At 41.1% G+C, this 19758-nt stretch overlaps 1 protein-coding gene across 2 annotated transcripts in view; it reads left to right on the top strand.

The window, feature by feature from the left end:
* htr4 (5-hydroxytryptamine receptor 4) overlaps positions 1–19758 on the top strand; it is a 139522-nt gene that overhangs the window by 91137 nt on the left and 28627 nt on the right. For both annotated transcript variants that reach the window (XM_031866966.1, XM_031866967.1), the window contains exons 5-6: positions 2703–2856; positions 6950–7515. In XM_031866966.1, coding sequence (XP_031722826.1) covers positions 2703–2856; positions 6950–7515 — 720 coding nt within the window. The remainder of the gene's footprint in view (positions 1–2702; positions 2857–6949; positions 7516–19758) is intronic.

The raw sequence follows: 19758 nt of genomic DNA, 5'->3' as shown, positions 1-19758 counted from the left end.
CTGCATTACCAAGGCCTTTACCTTAACCTACACCTAATTCCAACCTGAACCTTAAAACCAAGTCTGAACCCTCAATCAGCCCTTTGCAAAATTGAGGACCGGCCAAAATGTCCTCGCTCCGTGTCTACACACACACACACACACACACACACGCACGCAGTCATCGACCAGGCCAGGTACAATTGCAGATGTTGATGACTTAACAATAAGCAATGTGGCGTCTGTCATTTGCCCTTTTACTTGGGATTAATACCTTTCTCTCTCTCTCTCTTTTCTGACACCCATTCTGTTTTTATCCTTCCCTTCCTTCCTCTGTTTCCTGTCCTGTTTCTCTACTTATTTTCCTCTTTTTTTTTATTCCTAACTTCCTCTTCATCTTTTCCCCTTGCTCCATTTTTTTTCTTCTTCTTTTGCTTCCGTTCACTTTCTCTCTTCCTATCTCTTCTTCCTCTCTTCTCATGCTCCGTCTCTCTCACTCCGTCTCTCTCTCCCGGGCACTCATTCACAGTATTTCTCTATCACCAGTGCTGTTCCATTCATGCGATTCAGAGCCAGCATCATCTCAGCGCTATCACCGCCCGACAGCAAGCTATTTCCTGCTGCATTGTTTGATATCATGCTCATACACACACACACACACACACACACACTTGCTGGTGACAAAGTCAGAGTCAGAGCAAATGTGTGTGTTAGGTTGTGAGTAAGTTACAAAGTGAATGAGACGGATACAAAGAGAAATACGAATTTAAGAAGTGCTTATTCTGATAATCCTGCTCTATTGGATTGCTGGAAACACGCAAAATCCGGTTTGTTTCACTCATTTCAAAAGACAGAGTGTTAAAGACTAAGCTGCTTGGCTTGTAAGCATCAAAGTAGAAACATAGGGAGAGTGCAGATAAAAGGGAAGAAAGTGGACAATAGAAGAGACAGATCTGGGGCAGAGTGATTGTTGACTTTAAATGTTCTTTAAATGGAAGAGTCCACATAGAAAAAATACATTTTGAGTATCAAAAACTCTCTTGCAGACTTAAAAATCCCCTTTAAAAAAGTGTAGTTTGTACATTTGTATCTGTAGTCATCTTTGTTGCAAACAAAGTTTTCCACAGAAGGATGAATCCAACATGTCATGTAACCTGGTTTATATGCTAAAAGGTGACGGAGTGTATCTGCAGCCACCTTCTAGGAGCAATAACTGTCATGGAGGACAAGTGATTGGATGCAGCAGTTAATGGACTGAATGTCCCGCCTCCAACAGCAATGCAGCAGCCGAGGCCAACTGACAATTTACCGACTAATTATAGTTCTACGAAGAGACATTCGACTTTGATAATGTCAGAACAGTTATTTACCTCTTTTCAACATTTACTTTAATTTAAGATAACAGAACGGCTGATTGTTTTTTAAAGGGATAAAAAGTAGCTTTAGTGAAAGGTAGAGGTTAAAAGAGAGGATGAAGAAAGATCAAACGTACTCACAGACAGGCAGAGATAGTGGATGAGAGACGGATTGACAGACAGACATGTGGGGGGGGGGGGGGTTCTAATGCTTAATGATTGGTGGTTAGCATAGTTTTGTAAATGCATTGGCAGCAAACACCCTCTTGTCTTGCCAAAAGGGCTCATTAAAAAGGAAAAGAGAGACGGAATGTAGAGTGACAGTAGAAAACACCAGAAATAAGCAGGTATTTTAGCTGTGTCCCTTTGTGCAGTCACTCCTCATGTATGGCCCTTATTTTTGTCTGGTTGCAAATTTTAGTGCTAAAATAAAAGAAGAATAAAAAGAATGGCTAAATCTTCGCAATTTTATTTTATAAACAAGTTCTCTTTTATGTATAACTTGTGTTTTGTCTACAGCAAGTCATTTCTACGTAGACGGGTAGCGGGGTAATAATCTGTGAGATTATAAAATCATAGTTTTGCGAGAAACAAACTCAGCAATTCTCTGAGATTAAAGTGAGAAATTTATGGCAATAAATTGATGAGGTTTTATTTTTCAAAGAACCAGGTTGGATCAACCTCATCACACCACAGACCCCATGCTGAACACTGCGGTAGCTTAACCCGCCGAGTGCAAAACTGTGGTTACGCCAGCCGCCATCTGAATTGTGTTGCTCCTATTGTTATTATGGCAAGTTCCTGAGAGATACATAGACATTTACTTTTACGTTCTTGATGGGTCCTGTTATAAACATAATGCTGATATCTGTATGCATTGTACTTTGTCATCATGTTAGACATTTTTTTGTAATTTTCATTTAGCCATTTAAGATAAATCCTAAAGATTGCCTCTCTGACGGTCGGCCTCTGAGCGATGCCAAGTTCCTGAGAGATACATAGACATTTTCTTTTGCATTCTTTCTGTGAACTTTCATGAACCTAAATAAATTGTAATATTGATAATTAATGAATTTTGCATTCGGCAGCAAGGTAAAGCAATTTAAAATAATTTTTGTATTTTTTTCTCTTGCAAAATTACGACTTAATTATCTCAGAAATAATATGAGTATTTTTTCTCAGAGTATCCCCCCCCCCTCCCCCGGCTTTGTATTTGTATTTTTTTTACCTTCATTGTCCGTAACGCGCCATCGTACTGAGGTCTACTCTTTAAATTGAAAAAGTTACATACGGCACACATGGTAACATGGTATATTTTAGTGTATGGATGTATTGATTGGTTATCCCTCTTCTACCATTGGTCTGCAGGTACTACGCTATCTGCTGCCAGCCTCTGGTCTACCGGAACAAAATGACGCCCATGCGAGTGGCTCTGATGATCAGCGGCTGCTGGGTGATCCCCACCTTCATCTCCTTCCTGCCCATCATGCAGGGCTGGAACAGCATCGGCATCGACCACCTGGTGAGTCCGTCGGTGTCCGTGCGCACACCAGGGGAACTGATTCACCAAGCAGCCTGTGTTGGTTCTATATGAGGATGGAGACAAAAAATAGTCCAAATCTCCACAGGAAATGAAAGTTCATGATCGTAATACACTGCTGTGAAGTGACGATTGAGTTCTCTGGAGGGGAGACAAAGAAAACGCACAAAAATTTGAAGAAAAGAAATAAAACAAACCATTAAAAAAAAACAATTAGTATCAGGATGTGCTGATAAACAGATTATGTTCCTGAAGAGTTTTTATTGTTTACAAGATGGAAATGATTCATATGTTGCTATGGCAACAGCATCAACACGTCGGACAGAAACAGACGGACGAGGCCACTGACACCACAGACACGGGGTCAAGCTCTTTCACGGATGAGTCAGTGCTATGAAAGTTTTTTGTGGTGAGGTTTGTTGAATGTCGAGCAAGAATAGAGAGAGAGAGGGATGAGAAGAAATAATCTGCTGCAAAATGCTAAAGTATACACTCTGAAGGTATTAGAAGAGAGCTTCACTCAACCCGGGGTCAGGATCAATGTGAAGGGGAAGCATGTTGGTTGAAGGTGGTTAACTATTGAAAACTTTATTCCCCTCAAGCATCAAAAAATCCTTCAAATGAACAATTTAACTAGGAAAAATCAGTTGAACTGCAATAAGTTGTGGCAAGATATTGATTTGTTTCAGAAGGTCACAAGCCTTACAAGTTAGGAGCAACTGTGTGAGAATACAAAACAGCTTCTACTTCTTCCAGATCATGTTGAGTGCATTAAGCGTAGATCACACAGAATGACAGAGGAAGAATGTAGAGAAAGAGGTTCAAGCAGCTTACAGCATGTTCTTTGCTTTCAACAACCATGTTTATGACATATCTTATCATTTGAACGGCCGTGTTTAAAGGATCTATAGCGCGTGGTCTAAAGTGCATGGCTCAAGTGCCTTAAGGGTGTTTAGGGCTAACTCCACTAGGCAAAGTTGTTGTATATCATCTCTTAATTGAAGGTGAGGTAACTTTGGAGAAACAAGCAAGATTAAGCTTGTTTTAAAAATGAACCAACCGAGAAACCCAGCCCAGTTAAACCAACTCTGTACCAATGAAAGCAGCATTAGCTCCAAAAGTAAAATAAGATAAATAAGGAACAAATTCTCCAAACATATGAACACGATATAAAATTGCCCGACCATGAATATATGGAGTATGTGATAATTGGGAAGGTTGTTAGTGTTGCATTACATAACTGAACATGTCAAAGTTTAAACGTTTAAACGTTTATTGTGCCAATTTGTGAATGAGAAGTTTGAGGGAATCAGTCACTAAAGACAGGACGACTGAATGAAAATAGCAGAGCGACGCAAAGCGGGAAGTGGAGGAGAGAGACAGTCAGACAGGTGTGCAGAAAAAGACAGCATGAGTGTGTGAGGAGAGAGAGAGAGAGAGAGAGAGAGAGAGAGAGACTCCCCAGCCACCATTAACCTCGCTCGCCCCTTTCTGCCTTTATCTGAACGCCAGCAAAAGTTACTTCCGGGCCCACTGTCACCAGGAGGACTGGATGGCTCGTCTTTGGCAGCATTGGCAGTGATTCACTCATTCTACACACACACACACACACACACACACACACACACACACCACAAAGAAGTTTACAGCACAACAGCAGTCTAAAGTTAGCGCTGTTCTCTTCGGGTCCAATTAGAGCTGTTGAATATTCTGAGCAGCCCGTCAGTTTTGGCACAAACAGCGGCTCCAAAAGTGAACAAAACAACCAGAACTCTGGAGCCACTCGAGACCCGCGTACAAGTCACACTGTCTATTTTCACCGTTTCCTGCTGTTTTCATGGCCGTGTGGAATACACAGCTCTGATTGGTCAGGGATCACAGTCTGTGGTAGACAAGTTTTTTGATCTAACTTATCGTTATGAAGTAAATAATAATGCAAATAATGACATCATCAGCGTTTGCATTGGGTCCTTATGAAATAAGTAATCCAGCATGAATAAAATTATCAAACAAATGAATCAACTAAAGAAATCTCAGTCGATGAAGACCAAAAGGGGGCGGTCCTTCTCCAAAGAGTATCAGTGTAAGTTACCATCCCACTAGAGGAAATGGTGCACGGTGCAACAACTGAAGCAACTGGTGTAAACTAAATGCTGTGTTGATGGCAGTTCCTCGGCTCTGAGGAAAACTGGAAAGCGATGCGGTTGTCTTTGCGACACCAGCGCCACCAGATATATAATACCTCTCAGAAACACAAACTTAAAGTAAAAGATCTGAGTACTTATTTTAACTACGGAGCTTTAGCTAAATGTCGTATGAAGTGGTATTTCTCTCTTCTCTCTTCAGGACTAAGTCGGATTCACAGGATTTTTGCATCAGTGTGATGAAGAAAGGATTACTGTAGTCAAAAGCAGGCATTGCCAACGCTTATCATAATCTATTAATCTCTTAATTTAATTTAGATGTCACAATATAAAATGACACGCTGTCAAAAGATGGCGTGATCAGATCATCAGATTATCACCCGTTCATTATTCAGCCATGAGTGTTTTCTTTCTATTCTTATTGTATTCATTCGTGTGTTTGGCAGTAGCTTTTTGTTTAGCTCGCCTTAAAATAATACAAATATTACATAATGCTATTTCAGTATTCTCAGATAGCAAGATTATTTGCACTCAGCAGATTATTGTGCAGAGAATGTCTTGACCTTTGCCTTCTTTTGTACAACTAACTTAACAATTTACTGTTTCTAACATACACACAGTTTCACAGTATATGTGGATATATAATATATACACACATGTAAGTAATTCAAACTTAAAAAACATTTATTAGCATAAAGAAGCGTTCACGATGCCTTCTGCTTCTCACGGGGTGATTTTTTTACATCATAAAATAACATCTTCAGCGATCGGAATTTGGATTAAAAAATCCTCATTCATGATGACAGTTGTGATGTTCAGTTAATGAGCCTTCAGTTGACTTCAATAAGGTGTGAAGATGGTCGAATGTACCACCCGACTGGAGCTTCAAAGACACTTCATCCAACAACATCCATAAGATTTTCCAGAGATGATTCCCAAAAATGTTTGTTTCGCATTTTTTTCCACGGCTCAAAAGATTTAAGGGAGAGTGAGTGACAAGAGCTGCTTCCAATGTGCCCTTTGGCAAGACTTAAGTGGAATGAATCTGGAAAGAAATGTAAGCACTGAGAGAGAGCTCTGGCAACCACACCTGCATGAAGAAAAATAGATATTTATTTTCTCCTATTTACACATTTATTATACTCTTATCATAACCTCAGCGCTCACATGGAAACACTTAAAGGTGTCAGCCCATTCATAAAAAATAACCTCAGTTTACACGAGGGGCCTTTCATGCACAGATATGGATTGATCCCTGTGTTATTCGTCTCGTAGCCCGGAGCCGTGTAGTTTTTCCCCACAGAGATGAGATGATAGCTGAGGGAAAAACGGGGATGGGACTTCGCTGTGATTAATGGTGACGTGCAGAGCCTCCCTCTCCCCCAGGAGCTGTGCTCCCTGCTCGTGGAGACTCGGCTGAGGACAGCGCTGGGTTTTAAGTGGGCTGCTGTGAAGTCTGGAGGTGTTTCAAGTCGTAGCAGGGATGAGCTGTCCAATAATCCGTTCAGGGGTCTGCATTTTGGTTTTAATTCTATCAAAGCATGAAATAACACATTTTAATAATCCACCTCGGGCAGCTGAGAACAAGATAATGATGCTACAGAGGGCAGTTTTTGAATACGCTACAGTACGCTGGTACTTCAATTACTATATTTTCACATCTTATAATAAGTAAGAATCAGATTTGAGCCAAGCAACCAGAGAGGTTTGGTGACAATCAATCCAACGAGTCCTCATTCAAGATCTCATTCACAAAATGTACTTAAATATATGAGCGTTTTCCAATCAATGTGTTTAACCTCTTTTGGTCTCCACACGGACCGTTTACCTGCAATCAACAGAGGCTGCTTGAACGTGATTAGTCAATGCTACTTGGACATCTGAATGTTGACTCGAGTTGCTCGTCTAACTGTCTGGACTTCTTTCACCAGATTGAAGAGAGGCGCCACAGCGAGGGCAGCAACTCCACGTCCTGTGTCTTCATGGTGAACAAGCCATACGCCCTCACCTGCTCTGTGGTGGCCTTCTACATCCCGCTGGTCCTCATGGTGCTGGCCTACCAGAGGATCTACATCACGGCCCGCGCACACGCCCTGCAGATCAGCATGCTGCAGCGGGCGGGGGGAGCCGGGCTCGGTGCGGACTCCGCTGACCAGCAACGCAACCACCGCATGCGAACAGAGACCAAGGCAGCAAAGACTCTGTGCATCATCATGGGGTGTTTCTGCCTCTGCTGGGCGCCGTTCTTCGTCACCAATGTGGTGGACCCCTTTATAGACTACACGGTGCCAGACAAGCTGTGGGTGGCCTGCCTGTGGCTGGGCTACATCAACTCCATGCTGAACCCCATCCTCTACGCCTTCCTCAACAAGTCCTTCCGCCGTGCCTTCCTCATCATCCTGTGCTGTGGGAGGAAGAGGTACCGCAGGCCGTCCATCCTGGGGTCCGGCGCTCCCTGCACGGCCACGCAGATCAACGGCTCCACACATGTGCTCAAGTAAGTCCTCCGAATCATTTCAGTGTTGGGGTCTGGCTCCATGTTGATAAGGAATGGAACTGTTCTTTAAAAATCAAAGGTATCCATCATGTTCCAGAGTTCCCCTTTATCCTCAGAACAACGATTTATGTAGTGACATCATGTTGTCATGTGCTGTGTTTATTTGTTTGTAGTTTGTGTGTCAAAAAATAGTCATATTTGTTGTTTTTATGTCACTATTGGGTTTAAAGTAAAATGTTTTAGGCCTACAACATATCAAGAACAAGGTTGTATTCGGGTCATTCTTGTCATTTTGAAAATAATCTTCAAAAACATTCATAATTTTATAAAAAATGTCAGAATATGGGAATGAAGTGGTAATTTTATGAGTAAAAAATCAAATTTTTTGAAAATATTAGAAGAATACACAGGCCAAAATGTCATATTATGGCAGAAAGTTGTATCATTTGGTATCATAAAGCCTTCTTTATGATAACAAAGCTAAATTCTATATTCTTGAAATCTTTGAATTATTTAAGCCCAACAGTGAACCAAATCTTTTTAGTACAGAACACATTTCAGCTGATCTCCACCCTTGCATTCCTTGTTTTTGTCTACTTAAACCACGGCTTGCTCTTTGGTTTTACATTTGGGTTCTATGTCATAGTAGTAAGCTCACAGAATACAGAGGGAGCCATTAATCCTCCACCTGCCCTGTGTTCAGTAATCACTGCAGACATTGACTGAAGAATGTTCAGCGGGGGTCAAGTAACGACAGCGCATTGTGATAAAAATTATTTGTTTTTGGGGGTGTAAGAGACTTTATCTCTGTAAATACCCTCCCAGTCTTGACTCATTATTCTCCCGACCTATTGCTGTTTTTAAACATAGAACACGTGTTTCACAGAGATAAGAGTCTGATGTATAACGTGTACTCCGTAGTGGCCTTTTGCAAACTTAATCTCCATTTGTTTTCCCCCCATGTCCCTACGGATGGATAGGACGATGTTATTAGTCAATAATGATGAATCTAGCAGCTTATTTTTCATAGAATCCTTGTTATTGCTTGGAAGGTTAAATAATCCTGCATATATGACATTATATCTAGTATAATGCAGTATGTAGCTTATATAGTTTCTGACATGTGAAATGTATGAATAATATATAGTATCATAGTAGTGGGATAACCCCGAGACCCCACGAGGTTGTCTTTTCCTGTCACATCCATGTGAATGTAAAACAGAGCTTGAACCAATTTGCTAAGTGACTAAAGCACATAAACATGTGGTGTAACAGACCCTGAGTAAGAAATGCCATGCCAAATGTTTGTTTTATTTAGAGGAGCCACTTTTAATCCTTTCTTTTTCTACCAAATTAAACAGTCTGCCCCGACTTTCTCCTTCTCACATTAGACCCAAGTAGTGCTTCCTTTTTCTACAGAGCAGTAACCAAGAACAAGTTTGTGGTATTCTGTCTAAAAACTGCAAGAAACACCTCATCACATGTCAGTGGCAGGCCATGCATTTTATACCTGGGCCTTCAGTGCGGTCTTGCAGCTGAAACACAGCAAAGAAAACAGCCCAAACAGATTGAATTGTCCGGACAATAACTCCGCGCATGACGGTATGCTTCGTAATTAACGGACAATGCATATAGTCCAAATCTATATAATTAACACAATGACAAGAACAAACTCACAAGAAACAGTCACAGATATTCATATGACAACAAAGCAACAAATCAATCCAGCAACACTGCAGCGGAACACGCATTCTGCTGCACACTCAAGGGCCATTCAGATATTAGATGTAAAAAAACAAACGCAGTTGATTTACCAAATGCTGTTCACTTAAAGACAAACTCCATCCTCCTTTCTTTGTTGACAAAGAGTTTAATCCCACGGTTAAATCCCAACTCACAAATCCATTTCTCCTCCTTCAGCCATTGAGTGTTAAAAAAACAAAGCTAAGTAAAAAAAATACGAATCTACACCAAGCAAAATGCAAAAAATTTCATAATTTCTTCCATATCTTTCAATTTGAACTCTTACTACTCCGACTAAACTCCGATGGCTACCTTAAGTTTCATTTCACAATAGTCACGTGCTTGCCCACTGACCAATCACAGCACACGCTGCACCTCACTGCAGAGCTGCACCTGGAAACTGAGCTGCACGTAATGCTGACTGTGGTTGGGCTCAGCTGCAGAGGGGACAGAGTGGGGGAGTGGTTCAGGGAACGGTGCCGAGAAGAGGCTTGATTAACCGCAGCTGAAACCAATCTTGGATTGTGTCTCTCTCCCATATAAACGCTAGTAGGGATGGAACAGCGAGAGGGAAAAGCGGACAGGAGACACAGGCTGAGAATGGACAGAGAGGACGACAGACCCTCCCGACAGAATCATACATGGCGGGTGCGCTCGAAGGCAGTGCAGGAGAGCGCACGGCCGCGACCAGCCTGGACTCTAATTATCAATAAAGAACGATAGCAGCACTATCTGTGTGTACCAGTGTCATTGTGCTGGGAGAGCCCATGGTGGTAACAGGAACGTGTTACACTGACGTACTTATAGGCCAGCTAGAAGGCTCTGGCACGTCAAAGAATACGCCCAACATGTCAAACTAAAGATCTGATTGGTTGAAGACTATGACAATCAACAATATCGTCCCCATTCACTTAAACTGCACATGGATGCACTTGTGAGTCTGCAGGCCTCGGGCCTCTGTTCTTACCTAGAGACACAGAGGTGAGATCTGATTGGATAAAAGCTCTACTTAAAACAAGCTGCACTGGAAGCAGAGCAACTGAGGAAGACAGTAGCTGTGCAATGAGAAAATAAGATAATGGGAAAAATATTTTTATAAATTACAATACATGTAGTGTATTGAAGAAAAATGATTAAATTATAAAATAGTTATAAGTTTGTGATTCTGTTTAGACCAGCAGAGAAGGCCTTGCAGGCCCTGACGGCCCACCACTGATACATGTAGTGTGAGTATGCTGGATCTCTGTGTCCTTTATGGCATCATGTAAACACGGAGACAGACTTCCATTGCTGGAGACTGTTGGACGTGTTTGGACATTCGTCTTTATCTTTAGACCAAAGGTTTCATCATTGCTGAGGAATCAAACATCTGAACTTCTGAGTCAACCGTTGTAGACTTTTATAAAGCGTGGAACCAGTCTGAGTCAAAGTATTGTGCCCTTGCTTCCTCTGACCTAAAGGCTTTTTGTTTCTGACATTAAAAGGAGGCTTTTTAACATAACTGCAATGAAACAAAAGGTTTCATTTTAACTCATTATGCTCATTTTTGCACCAAAACCACAAAGTGACCTCTAGAAGACACACATGCATTATGGCTGACGGCCTTTTCAGTGGCAATCAGTCACTTTTAGTAACCTTATCAAGCCGCAGTAGCACTTTTCTGCAAAGGTCCTTTTTCTTACTTTCCCATCCAGTGCGCCTGATAAAGGTCAGAGATGACTTAACATCAGTTTACAATGACTTCGTCCAAGGAAGGAACAGTGCCTTCAAGACTTCAGACGCCGCCAACGACAATTCACACACCTGCAAACTAGGTTTTCTCCTCACGCACTGGAACAGGGTGTAATGAGTTAACACCTTTCCTTTCTATATAATGACTACTGTGGGCCAGAAGTCGCGGATGAAGCCATGTTAAAAATAACTGGACATAACTAGATCTATATATATATATATATATATATATATATATATATATATATATATATATACTACTGTCAAGACAAAACTAAATGATCTGGCAGAAATGTTCTGAAATAGCAAGACTGTAGAAAAGTGTATCTCAAATGCTTGAAATTAAACTTTATCCAGTGTTTAGAGCATGAACATGATCCTCTTGCACGCTGATGCTGCAGATCCTTTGAGACTTGTGTTTGAGCTCCAGAAACTATTTGTTTTGAATGATTTGACTCTCGAGTTCTGCTGAAATAGCTGTTATAATATCGAGGCAGCAAATGTACAATTTTCATTCAAACTGGTGTTGACATCCTGACATCGTGGCGCTGGAGCTCATTGTATTAAATCAACGAGTGTGTTTATAACAGCACGGAAGCCCTGACCAATTAATGTCCGCTCTGCCGACAGTAAGCGCAACATTTTCAATCCCACTCTGACATTTCTGGACGACCTCCAGAGAGTTGTTACTGAGGATAGAAAGGGAGCTATTAAAGTGAGCCTGTCCATCTGGAAGTCATCTGTACTCTCATTATTTTACTGAGAAGTGAGTACTACTGAAATAAAATTACAATTATTCACACAGGAATAGTAATACCAGGAGACCACCAAATTACCAACTAGATTTAACCAAAAATAGATGTGATGTAATAATAGGCCTGTGTCTGTGGCATTTCACCCCTGAGGCAGCAACTTTCCCTTTTTCTCATGCTTTTTTCCATCCTCTTCCAGGATGAGATTAGATCAAATGATACATTTAAAATGAACCAGATTGTTGTATGTGTAGAAATACATAGTTTTAATACAAATAAACATTGTAAACATGAGTTTATGGTCTCAATCTCTAGTTTCAAGTCTTCTTCAATACAGCATGATGTTCATTTAGTAAATCATGGTCCATTTAGAGTCAAACAGACCATAAAGCAGGGGATGCTTTTGGGCGAGGCTACAGGGTGATTGACATGTAACAAGGCATGGTCCGGTCTGGGTGTTGTCCGTGTTTTCGTCTCACAACTTTAACTCTTTTTCCTTAGCTCCACCCTCTCGTGTCACTTCTGGTTGCAAAAAATCAAGATGGCGATGATCAGAAACCCAAGAAGGGGACGATCGAAATGCTGAACCAGGGGTCCACAAACCAACGTGTGACATCACGGTCACTACGTCCACGACTTATCGTGTAACATAACACGTTATTAAAGTCTTAACCCTTGTCTTTCCCTCAAACTTTGCTTGCACATTTGATGCATTCGACAAAATACTTAAATTAACATAAAGTATTGTTACTTCAACAAATCAGGAAATATTTCATGTTTTAAAAACTTTTGACATATTGTCTTTTTAACAGCTAACATTAAAAATGTAACCTAAGTTAGATGCACGAGTACAGGTCAAGGTGTGGCATGTTTACTTGTTGCCGTGACTCATTAATCACTCTTATTATCTGAACTGCTGTAATATCAACCTCTTAGCCTTTATTGGTATCTATTCAAACTCTGAACCATTTGTACACACAGACAAATGGTTCAGAGTTTGAACAGTTTTAGTGAAATAAAAATATGTGCAGTGATTCTGAATTTAGCCTGCAGGACAGCAGTGTCAATGAAGCTCTTTGCAGGAGATACGTTAGACACTAACGGTGTCAAAACCCCCCACTGACTGACATCATTAGCTGCAGTGCAAGTTATGAGTTTTAAACAAATGTAATACCGCGCTTTACATAAAAGAGAAGTCATTAGAAGTTGGGATTCCTTTCCGGAGACATTTCTGAATGTTACTTCTGCAATCTTTTCCCAAACCTAACTTAAGTAGGTTTGTTGCCTAAGAAAAGACTGTCGGCATGTAACAAGCTCAAATTGACACGTGTTGCTGGCTTTTGTTGGAAAACGCACGAAAAACGAGGAGTAACTTTTTGTAAGATATCATACGGACTGTTGTATGAGGATACGGCGCTGAGAGGAGCAAGACCATGAAGAGATATGTAGACAATCAAAAGGATTTAAAAATGTATCCTAAAGTCAACAGGGAGCCAGTGTGAGGATGCAGGGATAGAGGTGATGTTGATTTTTAATTAGTTGTAGATGGAAAATGTTAGCTTGAGGAAATGGCGAGGTAGAGGGAGTTACAGTAGTCCAGCCTGGACGATATTAGTGCATGAATGACTCTCTCTAGATCAGAGGAGGATTGGAAATGACTGATTTTGGAGATGGTTCAGTGTGATGAAGCAATTAAAATAGTCACTGGGAGGGATCGTAGTGATGTGGGTAGCCCTGCACCTAAAGGATTAACTTCTCCTTCGGCCCATCAGTCTGCTTTACTCTCCCAGGAAAGCTGGAAATTAAAAATATTGACATTCAAGGCTTTTATTGATGTATTGTTCTGACACACACAAATTTGTTCATAGCTACACAAAGAAATATGATTAAACAGAACAAGGATGTGAGGGCAGCCAGATGAAAGTGACAAAGTGATACATTATCCCTGTCTACGTGTGATGTATGAGTTATGAGTCTTCTCTGCTTCCCTTTGGCTCTCGTCTCTCAGTGGTGGTAACAGCATGCCTCTGGCGTCCAAGAGAAAGATCTCCAGTGGACCCTGGAACAAAGATAATGAGCAGTGGGAGGCTGATAGCAGTATTAATCAATACAAAACGTCTCATGATCAACTGGACAGGTCATGAAGTCACTGCTGGTGCACTGTTCTATGTTGTTGCTGTGCCAGTGGGTTGAGGTTGATAAAGGTTATTGATAACATGAACAAACGTGTGAGGACTTAATAGAGACAATGGACCATATTGCAGGATAGCCAAACCGACTTCTTACCTAATTTGCTCAGCAGAAAGACATTAATCAATTTCTGAAGACTCGATCAAGTGTATAAAAGTAAAATCTAAATAAAAGAAGTAACGTAATACTTATTCCAATACTCTGATATACTTTGTTTTATGCATCAAAACGTTTAGGTCTTGCCTTTGTCAGGTTGTTGTATGAGGTTGTCTCTGGGTTGAATAAAGAATCAATCAATGAATGATGTGACTTTACAAATGTACATGTAACATACAAACATAGACTGTATATAAGAAGTCGACTGCGGTTTTGAAGCGTCAAGTTCGGCATTTCGTCCATCTACGTCTTGGTTTTTGGCCGTCGCCATCTTGGTTTTTCTGCGACCAGTGAACGGTAGTGACCATATTTGGACTGCAGAGGAATGACTTAGTGACGCCGTATACGTCTCTGGTAGATCACCTGTCAATCACTGTGTAGTCCCGCCCGAAAGCATCCCCTGCTTTATGGTCTGTTTGACTCTAAATGGACCATAATTTACTAAATGAACATCATGCTGTATTGAAGAAGACTTGAAACTAGAGATTGAGACCATAAACTCATGTTTACAATGTTTACTGAGGTAATAAATCAAGAGAGAAGTAGAGTCATTTTCTCATAGACTTCTATACGACCAGATGATCGATTGAGCAACTCATGTTTACACCGAACATAAACAGGAGGAGAAAAGCTCAACGTGATCATGGAATCATTATCATACAAGCTGGTCACAAGCGAGCACGACAACCCTAAAACCTATTGAATCCCTTCATAAACAGACATAGAAAACATTTGACGGAAAGGCCAATTGCAATATAGTTAAAAAGTACAATCTATATTATTTCGATAGTTTTAAACATTTTCGGATGCTTTCCTAGTCTTTAAGGTTCTACATGGACTTGCACCTCCCACACTGAATCGGTTCATATTGCAGAATGATAGTAGCGGCAGGGTAACGAGGGCAAACACCAGAGAGGACTGTGTTGTACAATACAGACGTGGCAAGTTTGGGCAAACAGTCTTCTCAGTCAGAGCCACCCACTACTGGAACAGTCCTCCTATTGAGTTCAGAGAAACAGACTGAAGAGACGGCTTAAAGCAGACTGCTATCACGAGGAGTCACAATACCTCATCTCTGGCACTGCCATTATATACTGCTACTTCTGTAATGTATTTATGTATGTTATTGTATTGTGCTGTGCAGTGTTGCACTATAGTGTTGCTGTTGAATTGTACTGATAATATTAGGCCACTGAATTGTAGTACTGCAGATGTAAATTATCTCTCCAGCTAACTCTGGCACATTTACATTGAGCTGGAAAGTGAAATGTATGTTGGTGGAATGACTTCAGATGCACCAATACACAAAGTATCCCTGTTAGGAAGTTAGTTGTGTATCATCTAAATACTCATACCTATGGACGCAGTAGACCTGTAGACATTTCTTTGGCCAGAGATAAATTTAGCCACAAGTCCTGCTCTCTGCTGGTCCGGGTTCATTTAAACCACTTTTCTTTTTTACCATTTCCTCCTTTCAACTGATAGACTTTGACAGTTGAAACAGGAATAAGTGAAGTAATCAGATTGTGGTAATCAGCTGTCTGGAGCAGTTTGTTGTATTTGTTGTCTCCATTACCGGCTGTTGAGTTCCTGTGCTGCAGCAGTCGCATGTCAATCAAAACAGTGTGGGCGGGCTATGGCATCTTCCATTTAATTCCTCTCTTTTATTCGTCTATTTCTGTTTGAGAACGATGAACTGTTACTTTAGACAACTTTACTTTAAAACAACACTTTTCATCTGTACAGCAGTGGGTTGCAACCTCTTTGGCTTGTTGTAAACTGAACCAGTGTTCTAACCCCTCAGCACAGGTCGCACATATCCTTGTTTCATTGTTTCATTTGAATGAAAACAAGAGACAATACAATTCATTATTTCCCAATATGAAAGCAAAGGTCGGAGAAAGCCACAAAGTAAACATTCCCCTCATATTAATCGTGCAGCCCCGTGGGGTTTACAGGATAGCGATAAACGGAACAGAATACATGAATCTGTAAACATTGAAGATACAATCACCCGATACACACTCGCAGTAAAGAGCCAAAGAGTAAAAGTGTGTTTTAAGATGTTCCTGTGATAGATTGGGATTGTAGAGGAGATGTTTGGTCTCGATGAAGGCTTGATAAAGATGCCTGGTGGTACCAAAGAAAGCATCTATACGACTGTTAGATACGACAGCAGTGTGGGCTTTGTCCAGTTCGGGGATTGGGATGTAAAGCCAGAGAAGATTTAGAATTGTTGTGTCAGTTAGTAATGGCTGTGGTAAATGTAATGAAATCCATGTGCACTCACTGATAGAAAGTACTGTTCAACCTCTTTCTTCTGAGAAGAGACATTTGGAAAGTTAAAATGTCCATGAGTCTCTTTTTTCCAGTTGGTTCATTTAGAACCGCAAACTGAACTCGACTCTCTTAATTAAGATCCGACAAACAGCCGCAGTCTGAGATGAACACGTCTGAGAAACACGGAGAAATTGAAGTGGTCGATGCAGACACAGATCAGCAGGATTAACGTGTGTCTGGTGTGAAGGGGGCATTGATTCTGACACTGATCACTGAATTGTTTTTTGAATCCGGGGTCTGATCCTATCTTTGGTCTTATAGTTTTATTTTATGTTTGTGAACAAAATCTCTCTCTAAACTTTATTACCAAACCATTTTTAGAACTTGGGTTTTAGTTCTGTTGCCATCATTTATAGTTACAGCTACATGTTACTCTCATGAGCTCTGACTCAGCAACACACGTGGTTTAGAAATCCACACGTGTTGTAAACAAACCCCCAGTTTAGTCTTTTTCTGATTCTGGATATGAAATCAAAACTAATCCGCCTGTAATATTGGAAATAATCCAGCAGTACATTGAAAATGTGTGTGCAAGCACAACTACAGCAAGATACATTTAAACCAGGAAGTAGGTCTGCAAAGGTGTGTTTTTCTCTTTCCTCTCCTTAAAATTATTTTACGGTTAAATTTGAGGTTGGTGAGTTTGGTGAGGTTGATGAGGTTGATGAGGTTGGTGAGTTTGGTGAGGTTGGTGAGTTTGGTGAGGTTGGTGAGTTTGGTGAGGTTGGTGAGTTTGGTGAGGTTGTTGAGGTTGGTGAGTTTGGTGAGGTTGTTGAGGTTGATGAGGTTGGTGAGTTTGGTGAGGTTGGTGAGTTTGGTGAGGTTGATGAGGTTGATGAGGTTGGTGAGGTTGCTAAGTTTGATGAGGTTGTTGAGGTTGATGAGGTTGTTGAGGTTGATGAGGTTGATGAGGTTGTTGAGGTTGATGAGGTTGGTGAGGTTGGTGAGTTTGGTGAGGTTGGTGAGGTTGGTGAGGTAGAGGGTGTCGACAAAAAATACCTAAAACCATTTGATTAAAACTAGAAACAGATTGTGGTCACACTTCAGGTCTTTACACACAGCGGGTGTGAAATAAACACCATGAAAATTCAAAATACTCACCTACGAATAATTCGCATGAAAACTTTTCATACCTGCAAGAATGCAAATTTTCAACAGTTGCAACTCTTAATACCATAATAAAATAATGATGAAAGGTCTAAATAGACTTGATCAAGCAGAGGACCAACTATAATACCATACTATATAGCCAAAGCTACTGTAAGATATTTTATTAAGTTTCCTTTCAGCAAACTGAATTTGAGTTCCCTCTGGTAAACAGTTACACTGTGTATATGTCTAGGGCTTTTATTGTGAATGGTCAGAACAGAAGGAGGGCATCTTGATTATTCTTTAATGCGCACAAGCCTTCAAAAGGAGTTCTGCACAAGCCAATGGCGTCGCTCGTTGCAGGCAGAAAACTGCTCCAGCTTTTCAGATGAAGTTTAATGTGGCCTCAATAAGTGGATCATTCTATCATGATTGAGATTTTAGGATAACTGTCCCCCTCACTTTGCCCAAAATCACCAGTAATAATGTACGCATCAGCAGTGATAGCAGTCTCCTTTAATGGACAAAACGTGTTCAAAAATGTCAATCATTTGGGTAATTTATCCAGTTAATCCTGTAATAACGATTAATAATACAGTCATTCATGCTCACTGTCTCTTCCAATGAGAGTTCTAATGATACTAATGATACTTATTTGTATTATGGAGGAAGTGTTTCTATCCGTGTTGTTCACTAACAGCGGAAAGATGGCATCCTGATTCTCTCATTTTGGGGATGTGACACTAAACCGCTGTCTCGTTAATTCAGTGCTGTGTCAGCGCGAGATTGCATGTCTTATCATGGAGTCACAGTCACGGTACATTTGATACATTTAAACCATCTCACTCAAATGTTAAGTGCTTTCGGTTGTGCCGTTATTAAAAAGCCATCAGGCTAATTAACACACCACAGAATAATCAGGTAGGGGTAGACTGAAGCTGTATAATAATACAACTACAGCTGTACGCGTCCGTGGATAAATGTACAGGACCTTATGCTATTGTTGAGGCGCTCTACAGTTACACATGCTGGTTGTGGATGTGATTCATAATAAATGTCTCCATTCATCAGTCTTCTACATTATTACACATCTATTTGTGTTTCTGCGACGTGATGGAGAATATGCTACCATGAATTAGGGGAAAGGATAAACTGAGCTTAATCCCCTCCCTGTCTGATGTCTTTCACAAACATCAGTTTTCAAAAGGAAAAACATCAACAACAGGAAGTGACGTCGCCTTCAAACAGAGCAGCAGAGGTGGAGGGGCCTTGCTCAGACACAGACGCGGAAGTAGAAAAGCAGCGCTACAATTCCACTCACCTCGTCGGTCTTTAACTGCCGGCGCTGCATCCCTCCAGGGAATATTGTGTGCACGACCCTGTTCAATGTAACATTTATGCCGCGGCCCCATTACAGCGAAGGCCATTCAGCCCGACTGAGGCGGTGGAAGGGGCTCGGCGTTGGCTCGGGTAATGGCTTTTAAAATGCCAGGTTTATATCAGCTCCGCCTTTGACTGGCACAGTACAGGAAAAGCTCAGGAGCGAGGAGGTGGAATGAAATGCATGTCTGAGTCACACACACTGTGATGAATTCCGGTCATTATCCAAGACGGCTTATATTTCTCCTCATCCGTCTTCTACAGGTGAGATGATGTCGCACTGCGAGGGTCAGGCTCTGTGTGGGCGAGCACACAGAAATAATACGGCTACACTTTGTCACTCAATTTACCCAACACGACGGCAGTGTGAGGACACGCGCTACCAAGTCTCATTCGGCCGCTGCTGCATTCTGGGAAAGATCCAGTTATAGAACATTTACGCCGCTCGCTCAATTTACACAGATTGGAGTTTGTTCCCGTTTGACCCTCGGCGGCGGCCTGCGCTTCTCGGCTAATCACCGGCTGTAGAAGTGTCGGATGTCGCTCCCCCGAGGGGAAGGGCCATGACTCACTTGTATCGCCCACAAACGTGGGTGATGAGGCCAATTGTTGCAGTTCTTTGTGCGGCTGTGAGTGTGATTGACACAGCTAGAGAGTCAAAATCTGAAAAAAAAAAAAGAAGCAATGAATGCATTGTAAAATGATTTGATAGCACACAGAAAAAGGTAATTATAGAGCTTTTCAGATGAGAGCAGATGAGAGATGTAAAAATACTTTTTGTCACCATACCTCATACTGAGGCATCCCAACCACAGATAAAACATATGAAAGATAATCTGTAAAGTCTTGTTTTTTCTCTCTA

The sequence above is a fragment of the Anarrhichthys ocellatus genome, unplaced genomic scaffold, assembly GCF_004355925.1.
Source record: "Anarrhichthys ocellatus isolate YVR2014 unplaced genomic scaffold, GSC_Weel_1.0 scaffold37, whole genome shotgun sequence".
Taxonomy (NCBI): Eukaryota; Metazoa; Chordata; class Actinopteri; order Perciformes; family Anarhichadidae; genus Anarrhichthys; species Anarrhichthys ocellatus.
Note: the sequence above shows the minus strand (reverse complement) of the source record. Positions and strands in the feature narration are given on the sequence as shown.